Source organism: Thunnus thynnus, chromosome 7 (assembly GCF_963924715.1).
Source record: "Thunnus thynnus chromosome 7, fThuThy2.1, whole genome shotgun sequence".
Classification (NCBI taxonomy): Eukaryota; Metazoa; Chordata; class Actinopteri; order Scombriformes; family Scombridae; genus Thunnus; species Thunnus thynnus.
The window spans coordinates 18,863,070-18,885,192 of NC_089523.1; the positions used below are offsets into that span (position 1 = coordinate 18,863,070).

General features: G+C 38.6%; 2 protein-coding genes across 2 annotated transcripts; one reads left to right on the forward strand and one right to left on the reverse strand.

Annotated features, from left to right (window-relative positions):
* On the reverse strand, positions 1–18,219 carry ppp2r1bb (protein phosphatase 2, regulatory subunit A, beta b). Its single transcript, XM_067594729.1, has 15 exons — positions 18,069–18,219; positions 17,343–17,433; positions 17,004–17,104; positions 16,442–16,674; positions 16,089–16,236; positions 15,787–15,942; positions 12,181–12,295; positions 11,953–12,023; positions 9,692–9,826; positions 8,264–8,437; positions 8,013–8,073; positions 2,274–2,428; positions 1,907–2,049; positions 1,698–1,789; positions 1–1,610 (listed from the first exon to the last, which is right to left on the reverse strand). Exons 1-15 carry the CDS (start codon positions 18,144–18,146, stop codon positions 1,594–1,596), a joined length of 1,770 nt encoding a protein of 589 aa, XP_067450830.1. The 5' UTR covers positions 18,147–18,219; the 3' UTR covers positions 1–1,593.
* An 826-nt stretch (positions 18,220–19,045) lies between these two features.
* On the forward strand, positions 19,046–21,186 carry med29 (mediator complex subunit 29). Its single transcript, XM_067594732.1, has 4 exons — positions 19,046–19,240; positions 19,409–19,467; positions 19,563–19,647; positions 20,691–21,186. The coding sequence occupies exons 1-4, from the start codon at positions 19,076–19,078 to the stop codon at positions 20,916–20,918; spliced, it is 537 nt and encodes a 178-aa protein (XP_067450833.1). The 5' UTR covers positions 19,046–19,075; the 3' UTR covers positions 20,919–21,186.
* Positions 21,187–22,123: the final 937 nt, after the last annotated feature.

The following is a 22,123-nucleotide window of genomic DNA, read 5'->3' on the forward strand; positions in this document are numbered from 1 at the left end:
TACAGGACAATCAACAATCAAGGTTTATTCAAGAGAACAAAATGAGAGGGGAGGGGGAAGGAGGGAACAGCGGGAGTAGTTCAGGGAAAGACAAAAGTTTCTTTTTTCAACACAGACGATACATTTATTCAACCCGCCCATAACCATCCCAGCTCCCACCCCATAATAAAACATTATGCAGTCTTACATACACATGCTCGATGTCCCCCATCCCACTTTCTTTGAAAGCATGCACTTGTTCTCCATCGTGTATGGATCCACTAGCAAGCATCGTACACTGACCTTATGCTTCTAAATCTCATACACAGTGGAGGACTTAGCATAGACTTATGGGGAAACTAGGTGGCTCGAGGACACAAGGAGTGCCGCGGTTTCATAAATCCAACGAACCTGATAGCTGTAGTCAATTTAGTTTTACCATCCCATTAAACGTCCAAGGAAAAGTGTCCCTTACAGAAAAGAACGTCTCTTTACAGAACAGGACAGGTGAAAACTGTTTACCCAGGCATACTAAAAGAAAACACCACCGCTGATCAAAGTCATTGGCACAAAAATTAAGAGCAATGCCGAGAGCATACTGCAGAATAAAATCGCAACTGACACACTACTTTTCCCACCCTTGTACATCAACAAAATCACCGAGGATTTGGAGTAGGGATAATTATAAGCAACACTTTACGACTGAGCTGGTCCCTATTACTTTGGGTCGAGGTAATTCATTTGTTTGACCAATTCAATCTGTGTTGCTGCAGAGAACAAACTGTGTAGAGGGAAAGGTTAGTCTGGTAGATGGAGTTGGGAAAGGACACTATTTGAGATTGATTAGTACATGCAATCAATGAGAGAGTTCATCAGATTACATGCAGTAATGGACACCCCCATTATTTCGTTGTACAGAAAAACCCTGTGAAGCATTTAAGAGACACAACAGGTTTGGTCTGGTGCAAAAAGAGAGACTGCCTTATAGACCCGCACAGACCTTTCAATCACTTCTCTGGATAGCCACATCAGTCTCTGGGAAAAGAGAGCGATCAAAGGGCTGATTCGAGAGGAAGCTCAGCAAAATAAACAGCTTGTTGCACCATCTGCTGCTCAAAGTTTAAGTCTAGCACTGGGAGAAAAGTGCAGAGAGCTAGCACGGCGCTGGGCACTGAGTAGCGAACATAGACATGTGGTATGCTGTGATGACTGTGGCTAAAGTACAACAGTGGCCAAGGATGTAAAAAGGGAGGAATGTGAGAGGGGTTGTGATTAGCGATGCCTAGCTAGTACAGTAGCACATTAGTCAGCATGCACCACTTAATGCAATTTCATCACATTTTGCCTTTGTTAAAGCACCCATTTACAGCAAAGCGGAAGGTTAACAAAGAAGCCTGTGCTATGCCTGGACACGGACTACCATTGTACAGTCAAAAAAAAAGGAAAAAAAAAAGAAAAAAAACAGAGAAAAGAAAAAAAAAAAAAAAAGGATAAAACAATTGTTAACAGCTTTCTCTATACATTTACCAGTTGTTCCTGAACATCAATAAATATCTTGTAAAAGTGTTGCGGTGTTGTTTCGGGTGGTTGTCTGGTTTAGCCGTGTTGGGTTGGTTATGCCAGGGCCAGAACTGTGTAGAGAGGAGAGAGCGATCAGTTTTGAAGATACATAGCATACTAAGCTTGTACACACTGGAAAAAAGAAGAGAAATGCTCACCACTGATAGCCTCCTGGGCAAAGTACTTGACATCCATGTCTGTGTCTGTGGCCAGTTTCTCCAGCACTGGCTTCACTTCTGTTTGAAGGGCACTGGGGACAAACACAGAGGAGGGAAATTATTAAACAAATTTTTAAAGCGGGTCTGATTTCTACACAGCAGCACATCTCCACATCACTGTGGAGAGAAGCATCTGATGTTGAACGTACTTGCTGTCGAGGACGGGGCCGATCTTCTGAAGGGACTTAGCCACATTGAAGCGTACGTTGGCCACCTGGTCATTGGACATCTTGAGGACCACTGGTAGCATCTGCTTAGTGGTGATGTCCTGGCCACAAGCCTCTGACAAAGCCTAAGACACACAACGGAGGTGGTCACCAAGGATGACAAGTCAGTTACATTTACAGATAATATATGAATGTGGTGAAAAAGGGAACTCATGTAGATTTAGACAAAAGCTGGTGAATGGTATTGGGGGAAAAATGGGTCTCATTAATGGGTTGTTACATCCTTCAAAGTTACTCCAAGGATCTAAACATGAGAGCAGGATTTTGGGAGCTGATGGCATTGACTCACGTTGATGCAGAATAGAGTGGTCATCCTGTGCAGGTAATTGGGGTCATTGGCCATGCCCAGCACTTTGGGCACGATGGTGTTCTGAGCCCACTCGGCTCCGAACTTCTCCACCAGCTTCATGAGGTTACAGGTAGCTGCCTCACGGATGGCATACACTAGAAAGCAACAGTGACATTAATTAATTTGGGACACATGTGAACTGCAAGGGAATCCAACAAATTGGCAATCAAGAACGTATCATTTTATTTTTATTGAACAGACAACATTGACCTAATGAAACTGCTTACAGGAGGTTTAAGCTTTTCTAATACACTTCAAATAATTCATGTTTTTTTCTTCCCCATAGAAACCTGCTGCTTCAATTCAAGTGTGTGCTACAGAAGTTAATAAGTTTCAGTAATGTTTAAGCATAAAACTTTTTTTTTTTTGTTTTGGCCCTTTAGGGGCTGTGAACACAACAATAACATATCACCTTTTAAGCTGATATGGCAAACTTGTTAGCCAACAGTTGCTAATTATTTTCTCATCCAGCAGTTGCGGGGCAACATCATTCATTTTGAGTCTTGTTTGTGGCCACCTAGTCAACATTCACTCTTTTAGTTCCATTTTTGTCTCTACCAACTCAAAGCTTGGCTATTTTCACCAGCTGGTTACTAACTGTTTGCTATTTGGTGCTGGGCAGGTAGTGTACTGCTATACTGTGCTGGGTGCTGCTGCAGCTGAAGACATTATGAGAGTGGTGAAAGTAAACCAAAACAGTAAATTTGCGGGCTAGAAAACTAAACAGTGAGCTGAACCTCGCTATAAAAAGGTCTGTAAAGCTGATCTGCACAGCCAAGTGATAATTCTCTGTAGACAAAATGTAGCATTTGTCAATTGCAGATGTACCAACCCTGGACGAATGTTTTGAGTACCACTTCAGCATCCTAGATGCGTCAGATGCAAACGACTGCTGTTTGTACAATGAATTATTGTACATAATTTGCATACATACGTATTACAGTTCATTTGCCTACATGTACCAAACAGACAAAAACGTGAGCGATGCACTGATATGAAAATTCTTGATACCAATAGCAGCCTGTTTTGAAAAATATTTGCAGAGGACAGTACTGCTAGTTGGTCATTTATTTAGTTGTCCATTTATCTTTCATCTGCCTGAACATAGCTTACAACACAATTTCACATAGACTACACACTGACCTACCACTACTGCTGCATTTATATAGTTTCTATTGTTTATACCTCCACAATAATCAAACTTTAAGCCAATTTGATGTCTGAATGTATGATTTGATGACAATGTAGCTGTAAAACCCTAACCAGCCTAAACAGACCATTTCGTGGCCATGGAGAAATAAATATTTTAGAGCTGGTTAATACAATCGTGGTCATTATAGGTAGGCTATTACTCAATGGTATGATGACTTAATAACAATACAGGCTGAATATGAACATGGCTGTTGAAATCGTAAAAGCAATCACATCCCTCCTCACATGTTGGACTTAATTTGCGAGGGAGGGGGGTGTTTCCTTTGCTTGAAATTTTCCTAGAGTAGGAAAAGTTATAGACTACAGTGCCAACATACACACACACCCCGGTAACTTTCTACGTGATGTTATTTCTGAAACACATGCACTCGCTTTTTAATCATCATGTCATGATCTGCTCCTTTCATTACGGTTATGGGTTTGGCTGCAATAATAATTATGAATACAGTACTATGAAATTTCACGTTTAACAACCTGGGGGGAATGAATCCAGTGCTGTGATTGGTTGAACTCTTCTTCTTTTCAGCAGGCTAGACACTGCTGCCTCTTGCTGTTAGACTCGAGTACTGCATGTGCACAATTGAACTTAAAGGCGTCACCAGCTTTTTGCGTAGTTTAGAGTGATAAGTTGTACCAGCGTACTTTGACGTCAAGATACGTACCTGCTACGCAAAATGCGTACAGGTTGGCAAGTCTGCAATTGTGAAATGCCAGGATGTCCGAAATAAAACCTATGTAGACTATATGACTGCTGCCTTAATAAAAATTAAGCGCAGAATATATTTGTACACTGGATGATACAGTTTGAAAAAACATTCAATAGAATCTCACAGTGGCAGTACACTATATCTTAAGATTAGAAAATATTTTTACTTAATATCCTGGTTGAATATACTGTGAAAATTTTCAAATCAAATCAGTATGGTGAATGTGTTATAATGATAGAAGAGGAGTTCTTTGCAATAGTGTCAGTGAGGCAAAGATTCAGGGGCTGATTTCTGTAGTCCTGTCTTTCTTTGAAGGGCTTATGTAAGGGTGGCACAGCCCTAACCCCAGCCACAGCCACACACACACGTAGAGAAACTCACACCAGCAACATTCCAATGATGTAACCCAGCTGGCCCTTTGTCCTCAATAGCGCGCGTCTCTCTAATTGGAAAACTCAATGAAGAGAGCACTATATACTCTGAGGAAAAAATTTATGCATAAGACAACGTTCTTGGTTATAAAATAGAGCAGGGTGTGTTGTGTAGCTCTTTGCTTATACAACTCTTCCAGCATTTGAATATGGATGATTGTCTCTCAAGTCACTCTGATCTGCTAGATAGGGAGATGAGCCCCGGGCACAAAGGCCCAGGGTAAAGCAGTTCAGATATACGCTTCCCCACAGTAACCCAACTTTGTGGGGGTGGGATCGATGCTTGCATGGATTGCGATGCAGAAATGGACGTTTCTACATTGATTCACAAATGTCAAAAATCGATTTTCGAAATGTTAATGACGTGATGATGATGAAACAAAAAAGGCGGAAGTCAACTGCGAGGGCAGTGAAGAACCCAGACAGTCCACAGCGTGCACTCGCTAGAGTTATCTTGTAGTTCATCTTCAAAAAAGGCAGCGGTTGCAACCATGTTTAGATTTAATTACTAAATAATTACCTTTGTGAGACAAACGTGACGTATATTGTGAACTTTTTATGACACTCAGAGATTAACATTAACACATTGCAGCATTAAACAACTCAGACTGAGCACAGAGTTATTTTCTTGACCTCAGAGTTGGTTTGTTTCACCTCAGAAACTCTGCACACGCTCAGCGTGTTGTACAGCGATGTCTTTCCCCTGAGCTAACGGTGCAGCAGAGACGCTGCTCTCCACTGCTGGAGACATAATGCAGACCTGCCAACCCTGGACGAATTTTTTGAGTACCACTTCCGCGACCTAGATGCATCAGATGCAAATCACTGCTATTCGCACAATGAATTATTGTACATAATGTGCAAACATACACATGACATGTGTACATGAAGTGCACACATGCAGCAGTCAAACAAGACAAAAATGTGAGGGATGCACAGATATGAAAATTCTTGATACCAATGACAGATTTTTTACAAAAATATGTGCAGATGCCACTACTGTTAGTTGGTCATTTATGTCTGTCTGTCCATTTGTCTTTCACCTGTCTAAACACAGATTACCAAGGAACACAATTTCACTCAGGCTACACACTAACCTACAACTACTGCTGCATTTATATAATTATATTGTTTACACCTCCACAATAATCAAACTTTACGCCAATTTGATTTTTGACAATATGATTTTCAGCTAATTTGAAAAGATGACAGTATAGCTGTAAATCCCAAACCAGCCTAAAAAGACTATTTTGTGCCTACGATTAAATATTTTAGAGCTGGTTAATACAACAGTTCTCATTACAGGAAGGCTATAACTCAATGGTATGATGACCTAATGATAATACAGGCTGAATATGAACATTGCTGTTGAAACTGTAGAAGTCATCACATCCCTCCTTAAATATTGTGCTTAATTTGCAGTGAGGGGGTGTTTCCTTGAAATTTTCCTGGAGTAGGCAAAGTTATAGACTACAGTGCCAACACACAAACACACACACACACACACACACACCTAGCAGGCCACAGGCCCATTCTGCCTTTTACATTTTTTCGTTTTGTTATTTAACCCTTTTTTTTCCATCGTGCCTCTGCTCCTCATATTACGGTTACGGGTTTGGCTGCAACAATAATTATGAATATACACTATGAAAAAGTCACATTTTACAACCTACGACATACGAACAATATATCCTAACGTTACTTTGCCACCTTAAATGCCCGATGAACAAGCAAGCTAGCAAGCAAATTACGTAACGTTAGGCCGACATTAACATAAAATATTTTCCCAAAGTTGGAAGCTCTGCGTTAACTAAACACAATTCAAACTTTCCCCATCCACCCCAGTCCGTTTATGTTTACAAAGGAGTTAAAAGTAGCGTCCTCAGTTGAGGAAAAAGCCAGCTGGAGTGAGAAGGGGGATCGAGAGGTTTAAAATCAGTGACATGTTGCTTTCAATTTGCAGTCTCTTGTAATGTCATTATGTATTTGTCAATCATGACTATATCATGGATATATGGACCATATCGCCACTGAATCCGGTGCTATGATTGGTGGAACCCTTCTTCTTCTTCTGTTGCTTTTCAGCAGGCTACAAGCTGCTGCCTGTTGCTGTTAGACTTGAGTACTGCATGTGCATGATTGATCCATAGATTTATGAATTGAACTAACAGGCGTCACCAGGTTTTGTGTAGTTTAGAGTGACAAATCATACCAGCGTACTTTGATGTCAAAATACATACAGGTTGGCAGGTCTGATTATGTTAACAAAGCGTAGCACTCCTCCCCCTCATTTTGTTATTCTCATACAGGCAGGAGACTGTAAGATGCTTTCAAATTAATTAATCCATTAATTACTGCAATGAACTTTTTTTAAATAAAAGGGCTGCGGACCATTTATCTTAATTGCCACTTATGTTTCATAATGTATTTCAGTGGAATAAGGACACCAGTGAATGGTTTGGCAAACAGTATATTGAAGTAAGAGACTGAAAATTGTGCTCCCTTTCTATTCATTCAACCGAGAATCGGTTTTGAATCAAAATCAGACACCATAGAATCAGAATTGAATTGTGAGATTCCCCCCTACAATAGTGAGTTTTAACTCCATTATATCAATATAAATTTCACTGCAAGAAACAATGTTAAATTAAGTAGCTTGAGGTAAACATACAGAAAGTTTAACAGCACGAGAGGTCAGTTAATTTATACTATGGTGTCTAGTGACACAGATTTTTCCCTCCTCACAGCTACAGTGTACTGTGCATGGAACTAGAGAGAAGGAAGGTTCTTATTCACAGCCTTTTTACTAACATTTATATGTTGGCAGAGATCTGCGAATTGCCATGTCTCGTCCCTCCCTTAGTTCTTAATTTTCTCACCACCACCCCATATGCTCATCAATTCCTCCCCTTCTACTCGAGCCTCTCTTTGTCCTGTTAATGATACAGTATCAGAGGAGGAGAACTGTCTGCAGACTTGTCGGTGAGTGAGAGCAATGATGCTCTGGGATATGGAAAATTAATAAGTCAGATACAATAGTAGAGACAATTAATGCAACCTTGCTGAAGTGTATAATGAAAAATAAGCAGATATACCCGGATTTGTGTGTGATGATATTCAGAAAAAGGGCTACTGCATTATAATGGTGACACAGGATGAAGCAGTAAGGATTTGAGAGTTTTTTCCCAGAAAGGTGGTTTGGGAATTAATTTCATGCCATTTAGTGGCTTTTTTTTTTTTTTTTTTTTTTACACAGTACACATAGTCTATTATATCTGCTGATGTCTGATGTAACTACTCGGAAAATTTTAACCCATGAGAGTCCTTACCATGGTCAATAAGCCAGGCCATACAAAGAGTGTTGAGCTTCTCGTCGAAGAATTCCACTCCCTGAGGGAACAAGGACACAACGTAGTTAGAGCAATTTCCTGGACGCCTACAGTAAAATTAGGCCTGATAAAGTATGGTTGTCTGCACATTGCTATATATATATATATATATATATATATTCTGCTTCAATGCATGGTACTAATTAGGAAGACCTTTAAAACATATTTTATATTGGTTTTCAGAGACTCACCAGCTGGCCTGCCAACAGGGGCATGTACTCTATGATGGCTAGGCGGACCCTCCACTTTGCGTCCTCTGCTAGCTCCACAATGGCCGGCAGCAGAGACTGGGAGAGCTGACGGATGCCAATCACCTCATTCACACAGTCTAGGTTGGAAATGATGTTGAGACGCACCTCAGGGCACTATGAAAGGAGGATCATTGAAATGAATAAGTTAAGCTAATGGCAGCACATCTTTATTAGATATTACAAGTAAGCCTCCAAATATTAGACACATTTTTACCATAAATCTGCTATAATGTCAAGCAAAGAGAAACTTTTTTTCAGCCTTGTATTGGACAATTGTAGTGCTGCTTTTTACTCTCTCAAAGTACAAATTTCTTGGCTCTGGACAAGCCAAGCTACTTTAGTCACTCTAAACAAAATAGATTAGATCAAGTACTGTTGTCCAGAATAATGTAACCCAGGTTTATATCCAAGAGCCTTAAATGGAGATGTGCTTTAGTTCTTATCTAGACAGGATATTAACAATGGGAAGAGCTAAAACAAAATTTCATCCGCATATTCCAAAAACCCGACACCTAAAACTGCACAATAATTTGCCACCATCTGCCAGGCTCGTTAACTTAGCAGCCAAATAAGGTACAGAAACAAGTTGCAATAATTCATCTCTTAAGGGGAGTAAGATGGAGAACGTTCTTCAGACATGTCATTCATTCAAAACTGTCCTCAGACAGTTGTGTCTTGAATTATTGAAATTTGTGAGTCAAAGCTGTCAGTTTGGACTGTAATCAAATTAGACACTCCTGGTCTTGTTTTGTGCTGTGAGGAAAATGGGCCATCTTTAAATAGGACTAAGGAGAGCAGTGGCAGAACTGTCAGCTTCAAGCCTTCCAAAACATTTATATACCTTTGTGTCCAACCTGCCAAACTCCTTTGTGTCTAACCTGCCAAACTCATGTCTAATCTCAATATGCAAATGAGTTCCATGGAAATGTATTCATTGGACTTTAGATGTGACTGGGCCATTGTCGCTCTAGATGAACCTGTTACGTTAAAAGAAAGTACACGGACATTCCTTAGCTAAAGCCCAGAGCCACAGATTCCAACAATCCACTGCACTTACAATTATAAAAGCCCACTGCATCTACAATTTTATTACTGTAACAGCTCTAGACACAAATATGTAATCTTCTAATTGTAAGGTCTCAGTCTGGCTGCAAACTGCATGAATTATCCTCTTACCAGGTCAGGAGACAGCTAGGTATATCTGGTGAGTGCAGCTAAGTGGCTTTAACCTGTCTCAGACGTGCTGATCACTAAAGGCCAAAGGAAGTTGATCAAACACAGACCCCCATAAGGATATCCAAAGCCAGCAGTGTAGAAAATGGGGAAACAAAATCGCGTCCAGCAATCACAAGTGTGCATTTCCTTTACCTCGTCCTTGAGCTGAGCCAGGAAAAGAGGCAGTAAGTGCTCTATTGTGTTGTCCTTGCCCAGGATGGTCGAAAGGCCCATAATGACTGAGGCGAGGGCTGACTTCACATGCTGGTTGGTGTCTGAAACAAGTTCCTGGTCAGGGACGGGACACACAGGAGACAGAGAGATTAGAACAAACAAATAGTTAAGAAAGCAAGTACGCAAGTAAACATCTAGACTACTGCTGTTGGTCATATTCACAACACACTACAGAGAAGGAGGGCTGTAATCTATGTGGGAGTAAATACACAGTAAAGTGGGCTTAATACTAGTGTAGACAACAGTCATTGCAGTCAAGTACTGTAGTTTGAAACCTTCAAATATGATGTAGACAGGAACAAAATGGCATAATTTTGAAAATGGATATTACCTGTCCCCATTCTCTGATCATATTAAACATAACTGATACCAAATAATGCAGGATTAACAAATATTGTGTGTTATTATTTATTATTATTGTTGTTGTTATTTTCTTCTTGTTATGTTCTTCCTGTATCATATGGAAGGTTTTAGTAGAAACTCATTGAGGGCTAAAACTTTTAGCGCTTTTGAGAACATACTTTTTACTCCTAATCCATAACAACATGCTGCACAATCAAATCATTACCGAGCCTATGGGGAAACGTATGCAATGTCTAAATATTAAGTGTCATACAGTACCAGACAAGTCTTGATTGGTACTATTTGTTGTTTCCACACCTCTCTACATTGGTCTGTCAGTTTATTACTACCTGTATAACTTTGTTCCCACTGTCAATATGTTGTCAGTATAAGCTGAATGGCCCTTTGCAACACTAATCTGTTCCCTTTACAAACTGGAATTTCTCTGGTCTGCCTCCATTATTGAATATAAAAAAATAAAAATAAAAAAAACACAACTTGCAATGATATAATAATTTTTAATCGGTGGCGCTACAATTTAACTTACAGTTTGATATAACAAAAACAACAGTGCCATCTGCTGTTTAAAATCTGAACAACACTGACAGACTCAAATGCCTCACCCTGACTTTTCTAACAGCCCTACAAAACATACATTCATTTCTAGCCGGTTGTGGTTACGGTTAAGAGTTTTGGGCATCTATAGGTAGATGTTTCTACAGGTTATATCAGACCATCTCTTCTTTAGTTAGGATGTAAATGATGCCAACTTTAACATGTTTCATCATTTACTAGAAATCAAGAAAATTTGCCGTTTCATCCAAGATTTTGTTGAAGGATACTTTTCTTCCATGGCTTTAATCATCATTCTATCAATTAATATATTCTAGTCACCAGCTGAGTTAAGATATGGGAAAAATCTGGGGAAATACAAAGTCAGTCGGGCAAGCAGCACGAGTGGTTATAAAATAACACTGCTTGTAAAGAAAACCCTGGTTTTACCAGAGTTGGGAGAGAAAAAAAAAAAAGCAGCACTGATTCTAAGAAACATTGCAATGTGGACGATTCTGGATTGATTAACAAATGTCAAAAATCGATTTTCTAAATGTTAGTTAATAATGTAATGTTGACAGAACGACAAAAGGCAGAAGTCAACTACAAGGGAAGTAGAACATCCAGACAGTCCACAGTGCGCGCACGCTAGATCATCTTCAAAAAAAAAGGAAAAAAAAGGCAGCGGTTGTGAGTATTTTTTGATTTAATGAGTATATTGTGAACTTTCTACACCGTCACTCAAAGACTAATGTTAGCGAAGCAGCTTTCTCCAGCAGTAACAAATGATACTGGCTGACCAACACACACTGCAGCACTTAAAGAACTGAAACCAACTCTGGGGCGAAGAAAATAACTCGATGTGCACTTTACAGCAAACATTAGTGGGTTTTCACTTTCATATCCATATGGGCTGTTCAGATTTTCTGATTAAATTGACAGATTGTTTAAAATGTGTGTGATTCTTTGGACTACATCTGTTGCTTGCCCTATTGTATTTGTCAACGCATTGCACGATATTAGCAGTTGAGCTGGTGAATAAGTAATCACTTAAAGGAATAACGGCCAAAACTACAAAAATAAGACCCAGGTTTCCTTTAAGCGGATGTCACACCACCACATGTCTGCATAAATGCTTTGGGTAAGACTATAAAAAGACATGCCTCTAGTCTTTTTCCACTCTTAATAACACAACAAATCAAAGAGTCTTAAGTTCAACTGAAAAGTGAATCGCCAGAGAGATGCCACAAAGTGGCAGACAGAGAAGTTTTTTTTTTCTTTTTTACCTTGACGCACGGCAGAATGTGAGTCATGATGATTTGCTCACGATTGTCCTCTGGGAGGTTCTCACAGAATTCTAACAAGAAGGAAAAAAGTACAGTCGGTAAAATATGGAACAGTCTGGACAAGAAGCTGAAGCATTGCTCAGTTTAACCTATGCAATTCACATTTTTCAGCAAAGTCTCCATCAGGCATTCATACTTTTACTAATGAATGTGTACCCATGGACTCACCTTTGACTTTGTTGGCTGCTGCAGCACGAACCTCAGCTTCACAGTCCTTCAAGAGATTCTGGAAGGCCGGGACCAGATCGTTCTTGGTGATCTCTGGACCCACTGCTTTCTGGAGCTACATTCAGAGAGAAAACAACTTCTCTCAATATCCACACAAGTGAAGAAAATATCAATACAAAAAGACACTGGATATTAAAAATATAGAAAATGGCTCCTATATTGGATCTAATATTGTTTAAAGATAATAAATGAATAAAAAATATTGCTGAAATGGAAGTAAGCAAGACAGAATAAACGGGGGTAATAAAAAGATATGAACACAGGTGATTTTACCAATTATTTGACTTACAATTTGAAATGACATTTTAGCTGATGTAAAAGTGAAGTGAAGGAAATGCTGACAAATTGTGGTCAAGGTGGATGTGTGTGCAGCTGGTGGTTTCAGCGATTAATAAGAAATATGAATTCTGTTTGCTGAGAAGCTTTTCTGACTATCAAAGGTGGAGCTGCCATTTCATCAACTTGGGCAATCAGCTAACAACAATGAGTATGCTTACATGCACAGCATTCTGCTATTACCCCAATTACTCAACAAACCTGGTTATGGCTTCACGCACTAAAGTCCTGAATGTATTACAACAGCCTGGATAAGGACTGGGAGTACAGAAACCCAGTTAAGGATGCTCTACTCAAACATTAAATGGGTTACTGTGTCATATAAATATGTTGTTCTACTTTTCTTAACTGTCTGCAATTGTGCAGCATCATGGATACATTATAATGTCAATATAAAGTCTTGAATTATATTACTTGTTATAACACTAAATGCCGAGATAAAAATAAATGAAATTGTCCAGTTATTTGCATTTCAAATATTCTGCAACTTAAGGCCAATTCATGCTTTCTGTGGTTCCATACATACTACAGTCGAGGGTCCGTGTTGGTCTACTACATAGATGCATTCGATGCATGTGCAAGAAAAGCTCCAGTGTTTGTTTTTGGCTGAACAACAACAAAAAAAGCCAAAAACAGAGAATGTAGTGTGCGACCGCTTAACGAAAATAGGACCAGGGACGGGAATACAGTATATTGGTGCAAGAGATGAGAAGCATCAACAAGCATTTTAAACAACATGCATTTGACCATCAGTAAAATTAGAGCTGCAACGATTAGTCAATTAATTGATTAGTTGCCAACTATTAAATTAATTGGCAACTATTTTGATAATCATTAATTGTTTTGAGTCATTTTTTAAAAAGGAAATTTTTATTATTTGTATTATTTTATTTCCAAGTTTTCTGATTCCAGCTTCTCAAATGTGAATGTGTTATGGTTTCTTTAGTCCAGAGTCCTCTATGACAGTAAACTGAATATCAATGATCAACATTTTTCACCATTTTTTGAACAAAACAACTAATCAATTAATCCAGAAAATAATCAACAGATTACTCAATGAAAATAATCATTTGTTGCAGCCCTAATTAGAATAATGTTCAAAGATTGGCAATAAAAAGAAAATAGCCTTTCCTGAATTAATTTAATAGGTCAGATGCACTCAATTTTCAGCTCCAGTCTGTCAGGTTGAAGGAGGAGCATTAGAAGACTTAATTAAACTATCATCTATCTATCCATCTAACTATCTTTTTTTGGGTGGAAAAGATTCCAAACGTTTCATTGCTGCACTTCAGTTAAGACTTAAGCACAAACATTTGAGAAAACACACTTATTTTTGTGAAACCCATAGTCACATGACGATTTTATTATCAAGTTCATCTCTGGATCCTGTTAAAGTGATGGATCTGGGACATGTTTTGCCTCACTGAGCACAAACACTGAAAGCAATTCAAAGAATCAGTAAGCCTAACTCTGTCAAAGATGAAAAAACTTTAAACAACTTCATCTGTTGTTTGCAAGTTATACAAAATGATATGCTGCATTAGTTTGCAAGTGTAGTTTCAAACGTCACTGCTAAACCATAGAATTACATTACACACAATTTCCACCTAATTAAGACAAATGTAATTTCTAGTTTAGTTTCTCACACGCCTGCCTGGTATCTGCCTGGTGTTTCTTGATCTATGAAATAGTTATGAGTGAGTACATGAGCACATTTGTCAAAATGTCAGTGTGTTCCATTCAGCAATAATCTTAACAAAAAGCCACATATGCAACAGCAAAACCATAACTCCGTTAGTAATTGTTGCAGCCTGATCCTGGCTCAACATTAAATAGGAGTTGAAATTAGGCAATATTTATAGTGTTACAAAGCATTTATTTTCATTTAGGTATTGATCTTCAAAAAGGGTAATGATTAGAGATGCAATGATTGCAATTTTCTTGGCTGATATTGATTTCTGTTTTTTTTTTTTTTTTTTTTAAAGTCTGACCTGCTGATTCTTATTTTGGCCGATTCTGATTTTCTTTCTAAGACAGCATACAAACATTTACATGATGAACTTTTAAGTTCACTGAAGTCAACTCAAAGTAAAATACTGATAAAAATATTTGTCAGTGGCACAGTTAAACACTGGTGGGTACTACAAAGTAATTTCATATCCTGTTTTTCACCTATAATATTTTCTAACTTCCTAAATATGACCTTTTTTTCTTTTTAGTATAATCAAAAAGCACTTTACTTACATAGCAAATATCAACTCTCATGTCATTTTAATAGTGATTTGTAGCACTCAACGATTGTACAGTTTTTTCACTCTGCTCTACGTATTTGGTCATATCTAGTTTAATAATATATATCAACTGTGTTAATTCAATTTACTATTTCCTATTTTTCCCTACAGATTGAAACACATAGCAGGATCCATGTGAGTGTGTCAGATAATGAGAAAGAGGTTCAATTAAATATATAAACAAAAACAGCAGCAGTATTAACAGCAGAGCCACACCTCAGTTGATTTTCAATAAAACATTAAAGCCAGACTTTACTTTAAAAAGGGTAAAATCATCAGGTTCCAGGTAAACTGCATGTCAACAGCTGAACACATCCCGGCGTGTAAACTCCATGTTATATATAGGTTATTTTGGGCTGAACCAACTCACCATCTGTCCCATCTTGAGCAGACCTGGGATGGACCATCATGTGGCTATGTGCAGCATGTGTGTAAATTTGACCGGCAAAAAATCTGATAAAAATCTTCGATTGCTAGTATGTCTTTAATATTAATAGATTTGTTAATGTGAAGTTTGACTTGAGATCGCAGATACACTTGTGTTAACTTGAAGGGGTGCAGTACTCACACATAAACTATCAAAAAAAACCCCCACTTTAATATATTTAATAGACCACATTGCCCTCAGATGTGCTAACATTTATAATGTTTTCCTGCGTCATTCAGTTTTGCAAAATGTGCCCACACAATATCATTTCCACTCTGTGAGCGAAGGGAAATGAATGAGTCTTGGCATTAAGCCTTTGTTTGAAATGTGCAGACATCAATATCGTTGAAGATTAATGGTTCTTAAGAACTGGACAGCTTTGAGGCAGCTCTAAATACAACTTGATTCTGAATTGTCATTTTTAATTTAACATTTAGTCAGGATTACAGTAAGGAAAGGAGGAAGATAAATGGACAAAAGAAAGCCTCTTACCTCAGAGAACTTGTCAGCCACCATGTAGCGAACCCTCCAGGACTTGTCCTCTGCAGCCTGGCGCAGGGTTGGCATCACAAGGGTCTCCAGGTCCTCCTGAGGCAGCAGAGTGGCAATGCTGACACAAGCTTCCACTGCAAGCAGCCGCACGGAGTCCTGATGTAGAGAGGTAATGGGATCAGTTTTGCCATCACTGAGTTTAACAGTAAAATAGAAGGGACTGTAGAACATAGGTGAAAGGTAAGATGATGTGGGGTGCAACAGCTGTTTAGTTTAACATGGAGGAAGACAAGTGCGCGTACCTGCTCATCAGAGGCCAGAGCAGTGAAGAGGGAAATGATGTCACTTTTTACATAATCCAGCTCCAGGACTTTGGCAAACTCCCCCAGTTTAGATGCTGCAGCACGGCGCACCATAGGAGTGTCATCTGAGCACAAAGTGCGGAAATGCCTATAGGAGACAACCACAAACATAAATTCTATTAGGGACACAAAACTAACTGCAGAGACAAACTTTATTTGAGGCTTATTTCAATCACAGTAGGATTACTTTTGGGGAAAAAAACATTCCTAAATGTCATAAATACTGCATATACTTAGAGCATAGACTAAGAGCACTTTCAAAACTTTCTTCATTTTGCGAAAAAGTCACTTACTGGCGGATCTCAGCCTTGACCGTGCTGGAGACACGGGGATAACAGACGCTAAAGAGGCCACAGGCAGATGTGCGAGAAGTGAACCAGTCACCACTGGCCAATCGCTTGACCAAGGGCTCAAAATGGACCTCCAGGTCAACTGGAGAGTGCTCCTGAGAGATCTTCCGCAGAGACTCCACGGCTTTATCTCTGACTACAGTCTCCTCCACTGTTGCTAGGCTCTCCAGAGGCGGCTGTGTATCAAGAGAGGATAGGGTTATACTTTATTCTTCATGTATTCACACATCCAAGATATTTTGATGCAGTTTTTGGAGATGTAAAATTTACGTATAATTGGTGGATAGTGTGACAATTTTAGGTTTTACCTTCAGTGCTTAAACACAGTATTTGATATAAACAATTGATGTGATAGTCATTTCACTTAACAGGATTTATCCAGGAAAATTGTTTTTGCAAAGGTGGCAGGCTCACCATTACTGCTTAAAGGCGGGGCAAAATGTGATAGCTTAATAAACAAATATTTACATCAACTCTCCAGGGACTTAGATACCACAAAACTCACCAGGAGACAGTGGACATACTCTGGCCCTCCCACCAACATGGTGAAATTGCCAAGTTGCTCAGCCAAGGCCAAGAGCACCTCATCTTCATCATAGATGGTGTCTAAACGGTGAAAGAGACGTCATTATTCTAACTGACATTCTTGCATATACAGAAACACTTGTAAGCATATATTCTGGTGAAAGATTTTATACCATGCCTAACAGTTATTGCAACGACTTGGACTGGTCAAAAGTACAACACTTAAAGCTTTTTATTATGCGACAACCTTGTGAAAATATATAGCTGCTGTGTCACAAGTCAGCTGACTTTAATGACTAAAAAGGGCTGACTTTATTACCTGTGAGGAAAGGAAGGAGTTCAGTGCGAGTCCTCTCTACACCAAGGGCCAAAGCAATAGTGGACAGCTTCTTGATGCTGTTCAGTCGCAACTGTAAACAAAATGGTCAAAGTTAAAGAAAAAAAAAAGTAGCATTCATAATAAAGCTTACGCAACTTAACAATCAGTGTGAATGAATAAGCATCATTACACCCTGCTAAGCCGAGTCGAATCTACTAGACAATTATTACGGGAAGTTACGCTAGCTAGCGTTATAAATCCTGATGAAATAAAGCAGCTTAATATAAATGCTAGTTTTACATTAGTTTATGGGGAATACATAAGCTAATAACAGTGAGCTCAACCCACTGCGGCCTTGGACGTTCTGCTGTTGTCATTGCTAACTTTAACGTTAGCCGAAGCTTACTGCTCGATGCTACGTTAAAGCGCGAGTGGCTAAACCAATGACCTGATTAGCTCGTCTCACCCAATTCATTTTATTAGCTTAAAATTACAGTTAGAATTATGTCAAGGGCTACTCCAGATTAACATTTAGCATCGTAACTCATGACACCAAACCAGTTGGATTGGCCAGGGTGCGCCCGGTTAGAAAATTCCTGATAGGCCTTGACCGGGAACATTAGCTAGGTAGCACTCAGACGTCCGGCTTAGAAAATACACCAAAGGCGGCTCAATTTTCTACCGTACAACATAAAAGACGATTCAAAAGAAAAATAATCTTATTACCTGAACATCCTCATTTCGCAGTTCATCAATGAGAACTGCGATAGGGTAGAGAGAATCGTCTCCATCAGCTCCTGCCATTTTGGATACTGTTGCAGTAACAGTTACCGAATGGCGCTGTTGTGTTGTACTACGGGGTTTCCCTCCCTCTTCGCTGCTGCTGCTTTCAAGTACCCACCGACAAAACCGCAGATGATCAACTCTCATTTAAATGGTGCCAGCTAACTCATCACAAATCAAATAAAACCAAATTAAATACTTTATGGCAAACAAAATTACTTTTAAAAACAATTAATTATTAACAAATAGTCTTCATTAACAGTGGAAGTCCTGAATTAAAAGTTTGAGTAAAAGTTTATTCGGATTATACAATTAAAATATTTACACTTAAAGTACGCATTCACTGTAGAGAACCACCTTTAATTTATTGCTCATATTATATAAATAACATTATTATTACTATTATTATTACGGATATTCGGTTATGGTTATCGGTTATCAGTTATCAGAACCAGGTTTATTGCCAAGCAGGTTTTCACATACGGAAATTTGCCGTGGTGTTGTGGTGCATAACAGTTAAACATATACACAAAATTAAATAATCCTGAATAACAATTACAATAAATATGTAAAATATATTCCAGGTGATAAGAGATTTATACAGGTTTAAATTTTAAATTGAAGAGAATGAAATGAAATGAAATAAATACTGCAAAATTTAAATCTGTGTAGTTCAAAAAGCGCTTTTAATTTGCAAACGAAGAACCGGCTATGTTATTCTTCTTCCGGCTTCCCACCCGCATTTCGTGAAGACCCGCCCTACTCTGCCTCTGATTGGCTAGTACTCGTTGCCTTCGTTGGTTTGGTTGGTTAAATTTAGGCATGAAGAGTGACATGATTGGGTTAGGGTAAGAATATCAAGAGTCAGAGCCAACCCGAGGCAGAGGAGGGGCGGGTCTTTGCAGAATACGGGTGGGGGGAAAAAAATTACGCAGTTGTAGCCGGTCAAGATGGCTTCCCAACAGCAGCAACCCGGTGTGCCGATGTCTCAGCCCGGATTACAACAGTCTGCCACATTACAACAACAACAGCAGCAGCAGTTGAGTCAACAGCAAGACTTTGATCCTGTTCATAGATTTAAAATGCTTATTCCACAGCTGAAAGAAAGTCTGCAGGTAATTGTTCCCGCATCAAGCTAAAAGCTAAAACCGAAAATGCCCTAAAATGTCACAATAGATAAAGTTGCTGTGCTAACGATTTCACAGTCCAAGTTCTTAATTTTGAGAGATAAATTAAAGATTTGGAACATTATGCTTTAATTTAAAGCCTTTTCTTTATCTTAGAATTTGATGAAGATTGCATCTCTGAATTTGGCCCACAATACGTCAATAGACAACGGCATGTAAGTAGCCTGATTGGGGGGAACGTTTACAGCAATGGACCTGAAAGAAAGTTGTTTCTAATTTTTGAATGTGTCTTTTGTTTCTTTTGGTTTAGCAAAAGTAGCGACGCCACCGTTCAGCGCTTTGACAAAAGCCTGGAGGAGTTTTATGCCCTTTGCGATCAACTGGAGCTGTGTTTGGTAAGACTTAAATACACAAAGTACACACATATCATCAAAAGTATGTTTGTTGAGCTGGGACAGATCCTGTACTGGATTCTGGCAGTCAGTGATCTCCACAGCTGAGAAGAAAGTTCCCTTATTTATTTATGTCACCTTGTCTCTTTAATTCATTAATTCAAGTGCTCAGTAATACTGCTAATTTTGGTAAATGAATAATGCTCAAGTGTCTAAGAGCTAAATATAAATGTACCTTAACATTCAATAGGTGGTGAATGAGTCACCATATTTTAGGGAACTGTCAACTGTAGCTGCAACTAACGATTATTTAAATTATCGATTAATCTTCCAGTTATTTTTTTGGTCTACAAAACGCCAAAAAACAGTGAAAAATATCCATCACAATTTCCTACAGCCCAACGCGACGTCATTAAATGTCTTATTTTGTCCAACCAACAGTCCAAAACCCAAAGATATTTAATTTACTATAATGTGAGACCAAGAGAAGCAGCAAATTCTTAAATTTGAGAACCTGAAACATCAAATATTTGTCATTTTTGTAAAAAAAAAAAAAAAAAAGACCTACCCAATTCCTCAATTATCAATTATTAATTTTCTCTCAATCGACTAATCGATTAATCAATGAATCATTGCAGCTCTACTGTCAACCCACCTGAAAACAAACTGATTTTCAACCCTAATTCTGTGTGCTTGTCATAAATGTAGTGAACACAGATGAATAGAGCCTTGCTAGAAGATAGTATATACACAAATGTAAAGGTATACACTGTAGGATACAGTATGTATATAAAAATGTGTGTAATTACTGAGACAAATACATCAAGATAATCCAAAAAATCAGTGAGGTAGAAATTTAGTTAAGTGTTTTTTTAAGTTTTCCTGTCCTGTAGTCTAAATGTTATTTAGAGGGTTTTTCACTTTCTCTTGAAAAATGATATTGGTGAAACCTCAAGGACATGTAGCTGAACAGTCTAATACGCCACATACTGTACCAACACTTACAACTGAAAACACAAACTCATCTTTTTCTGTCTTCTGTGCAGCGGCTGGCATACGAGTGCCTCTCCCAGAGCATCGACAGTGCCAAACATTCACCCAACCTGGTTCCAACAGCCACCAAACCAGACACAGTGCAGACAGAGTCCATGTCTTATGCCCAGTACCTTGGCATGATCAAGTCTCAGATCTCCTGCGCCAAAGATATCCATAACGCTCTGCTGGAGTGTTCCAAGAAGATTGCAGGAAAAGGACAGCCTCAGGGTATCATGTAGACCTGGACTGACTATCCCAACCCTTTAAGCATCCGGTGACTTTTTGGAATTTCACATTTGCTGTTTATTGCTCAAGATCCTGTGTATTTAGTTTTGTTTTGTTTTTTTAAATAATTTATGTTCCTTGTTAACGCTGTGTAAATATTCCTGACAAAAAGTCATGTTCTAAGATGACCAGCAGGTGGTGGCAAAGTTGTAACTGCCAACTCAATATTCACAAGTCTTTTGTAGCTTATTTGTATTGACTATTAAAACCTTTCTACTGATACTGGGGTTTTCTCATTATTATTATTCAAGATGCAAAAGAGACTATCCATCATTATCCTCTTTATCTGATGAAAGGTTTTTAAATGAAACCATGATTTATAAGCACAGAAGCCCATGTAGATGCAGGTAGTGTGGTAAGAAAATAAAATCTAAGGGGGAATTATAAAAGAAAATCCTGCAGCCAATTCCCAGAGGATTATCTTCATTTGACTTTTATAAAAACAAAAACATGGTTTAATTTTACTCTTTTATTTGTCAGCATTAAATTTTTAAAAGATTGAGTGCTGGAATTAGTAAAATAATTTTAAAATATCAGAGTTACAGACTCAAAATTTACAGTGGCAGCAGAGTAAAGTTTCTTCTTAATAAAAGAGATCTGTAAACATACATAACATGCAAGTAATAGCAAAGCTCTTTATTGTTGGAAGATTCTGTAAAACTAGTGTCCTGTTTAACTCTTATAAAAGCAATAATGTTCATATAATGGGGTGACAGAATAGTAGCCCGGTAAAACCCTGAGGAATTTAAAGAGAAGACTTTTTGCAGGGGGAAGGAGAGGTTATGAGATTGTGCAAACTTTTCTCCAATATGTTTCCTCTTGTCACATGACAAACCAGAGAGGCATAAAACAAGTATGACCACTGAGTTAACTTTCAGCACCCTGAGAAGTTCTCAAGTGGCTCATCCATGTTACGTAAACATACTAGGGGAGCGTGCCATTTTTGTCTGCATGCTCTGTATTCCTGGAATAAATTCAGTATATACTTGGATCCTTGTTGAGCTGTAGTATATGGGTAAGAGGTTCCTTCCTATCATATGTTGGAGAAAGGAATTAATGAAGTCTGATACAGCAGCACGTGAGCGGGGAGCCTGGTGGGCTTGCAGCTGTGTAACATCTCAGACCAATCTGAGCTACTGACAAGTGCTTAGATCCAAAA

Excerpts from the sequence above, each read along its gene's own strand:
- ppp2r1bb (XM_067594729.1), bottom strand. The coding sequence starts at position 18,146 with ATGGCAGGAGCTGATGGAGACGATTCTCTCTACCCTATCGCAGTTCTC. Across the intron at positions 17,434-18,068 it reads TGCGAAATGAGGATGTTCAG|TTGCGACTGAACAGCATCAA; the intron begins GTAATAAGATTA and ends TTTTGTTTACAG. Across the intron at positions 12,024-12,180 it reads AGCAGCCAACAAAGTCAAAG|AATTCTGTGAGAACCTCCCA; the intron begins GTGAGTCCATGG and ends CCTTCTTGTTAG.
- med29 (XM_067594732.1), top strand. The coding sequence starts at position 19,076 with ATGGCTTCCCAACAGCAGCAACCCGGTGTGCCGATGTCTCAGCCCGGA. Across the intron at positions 19,468-19,562 it reads ACGTCAATAGACAACGGCAT|CAAAAGTAGCGACGCCACCG; the intron begins GTAAGTAGCCTG and ends CTTTTGGTTTAG. Across the intron at positions 19,648-20,690 it reads ATCAACTGGAGCTGTGTTTG|CGGCTGGCATACGAGTGCCT; the intron begins GTAAGACTTAAA and ends TCTTCTGTGCAG.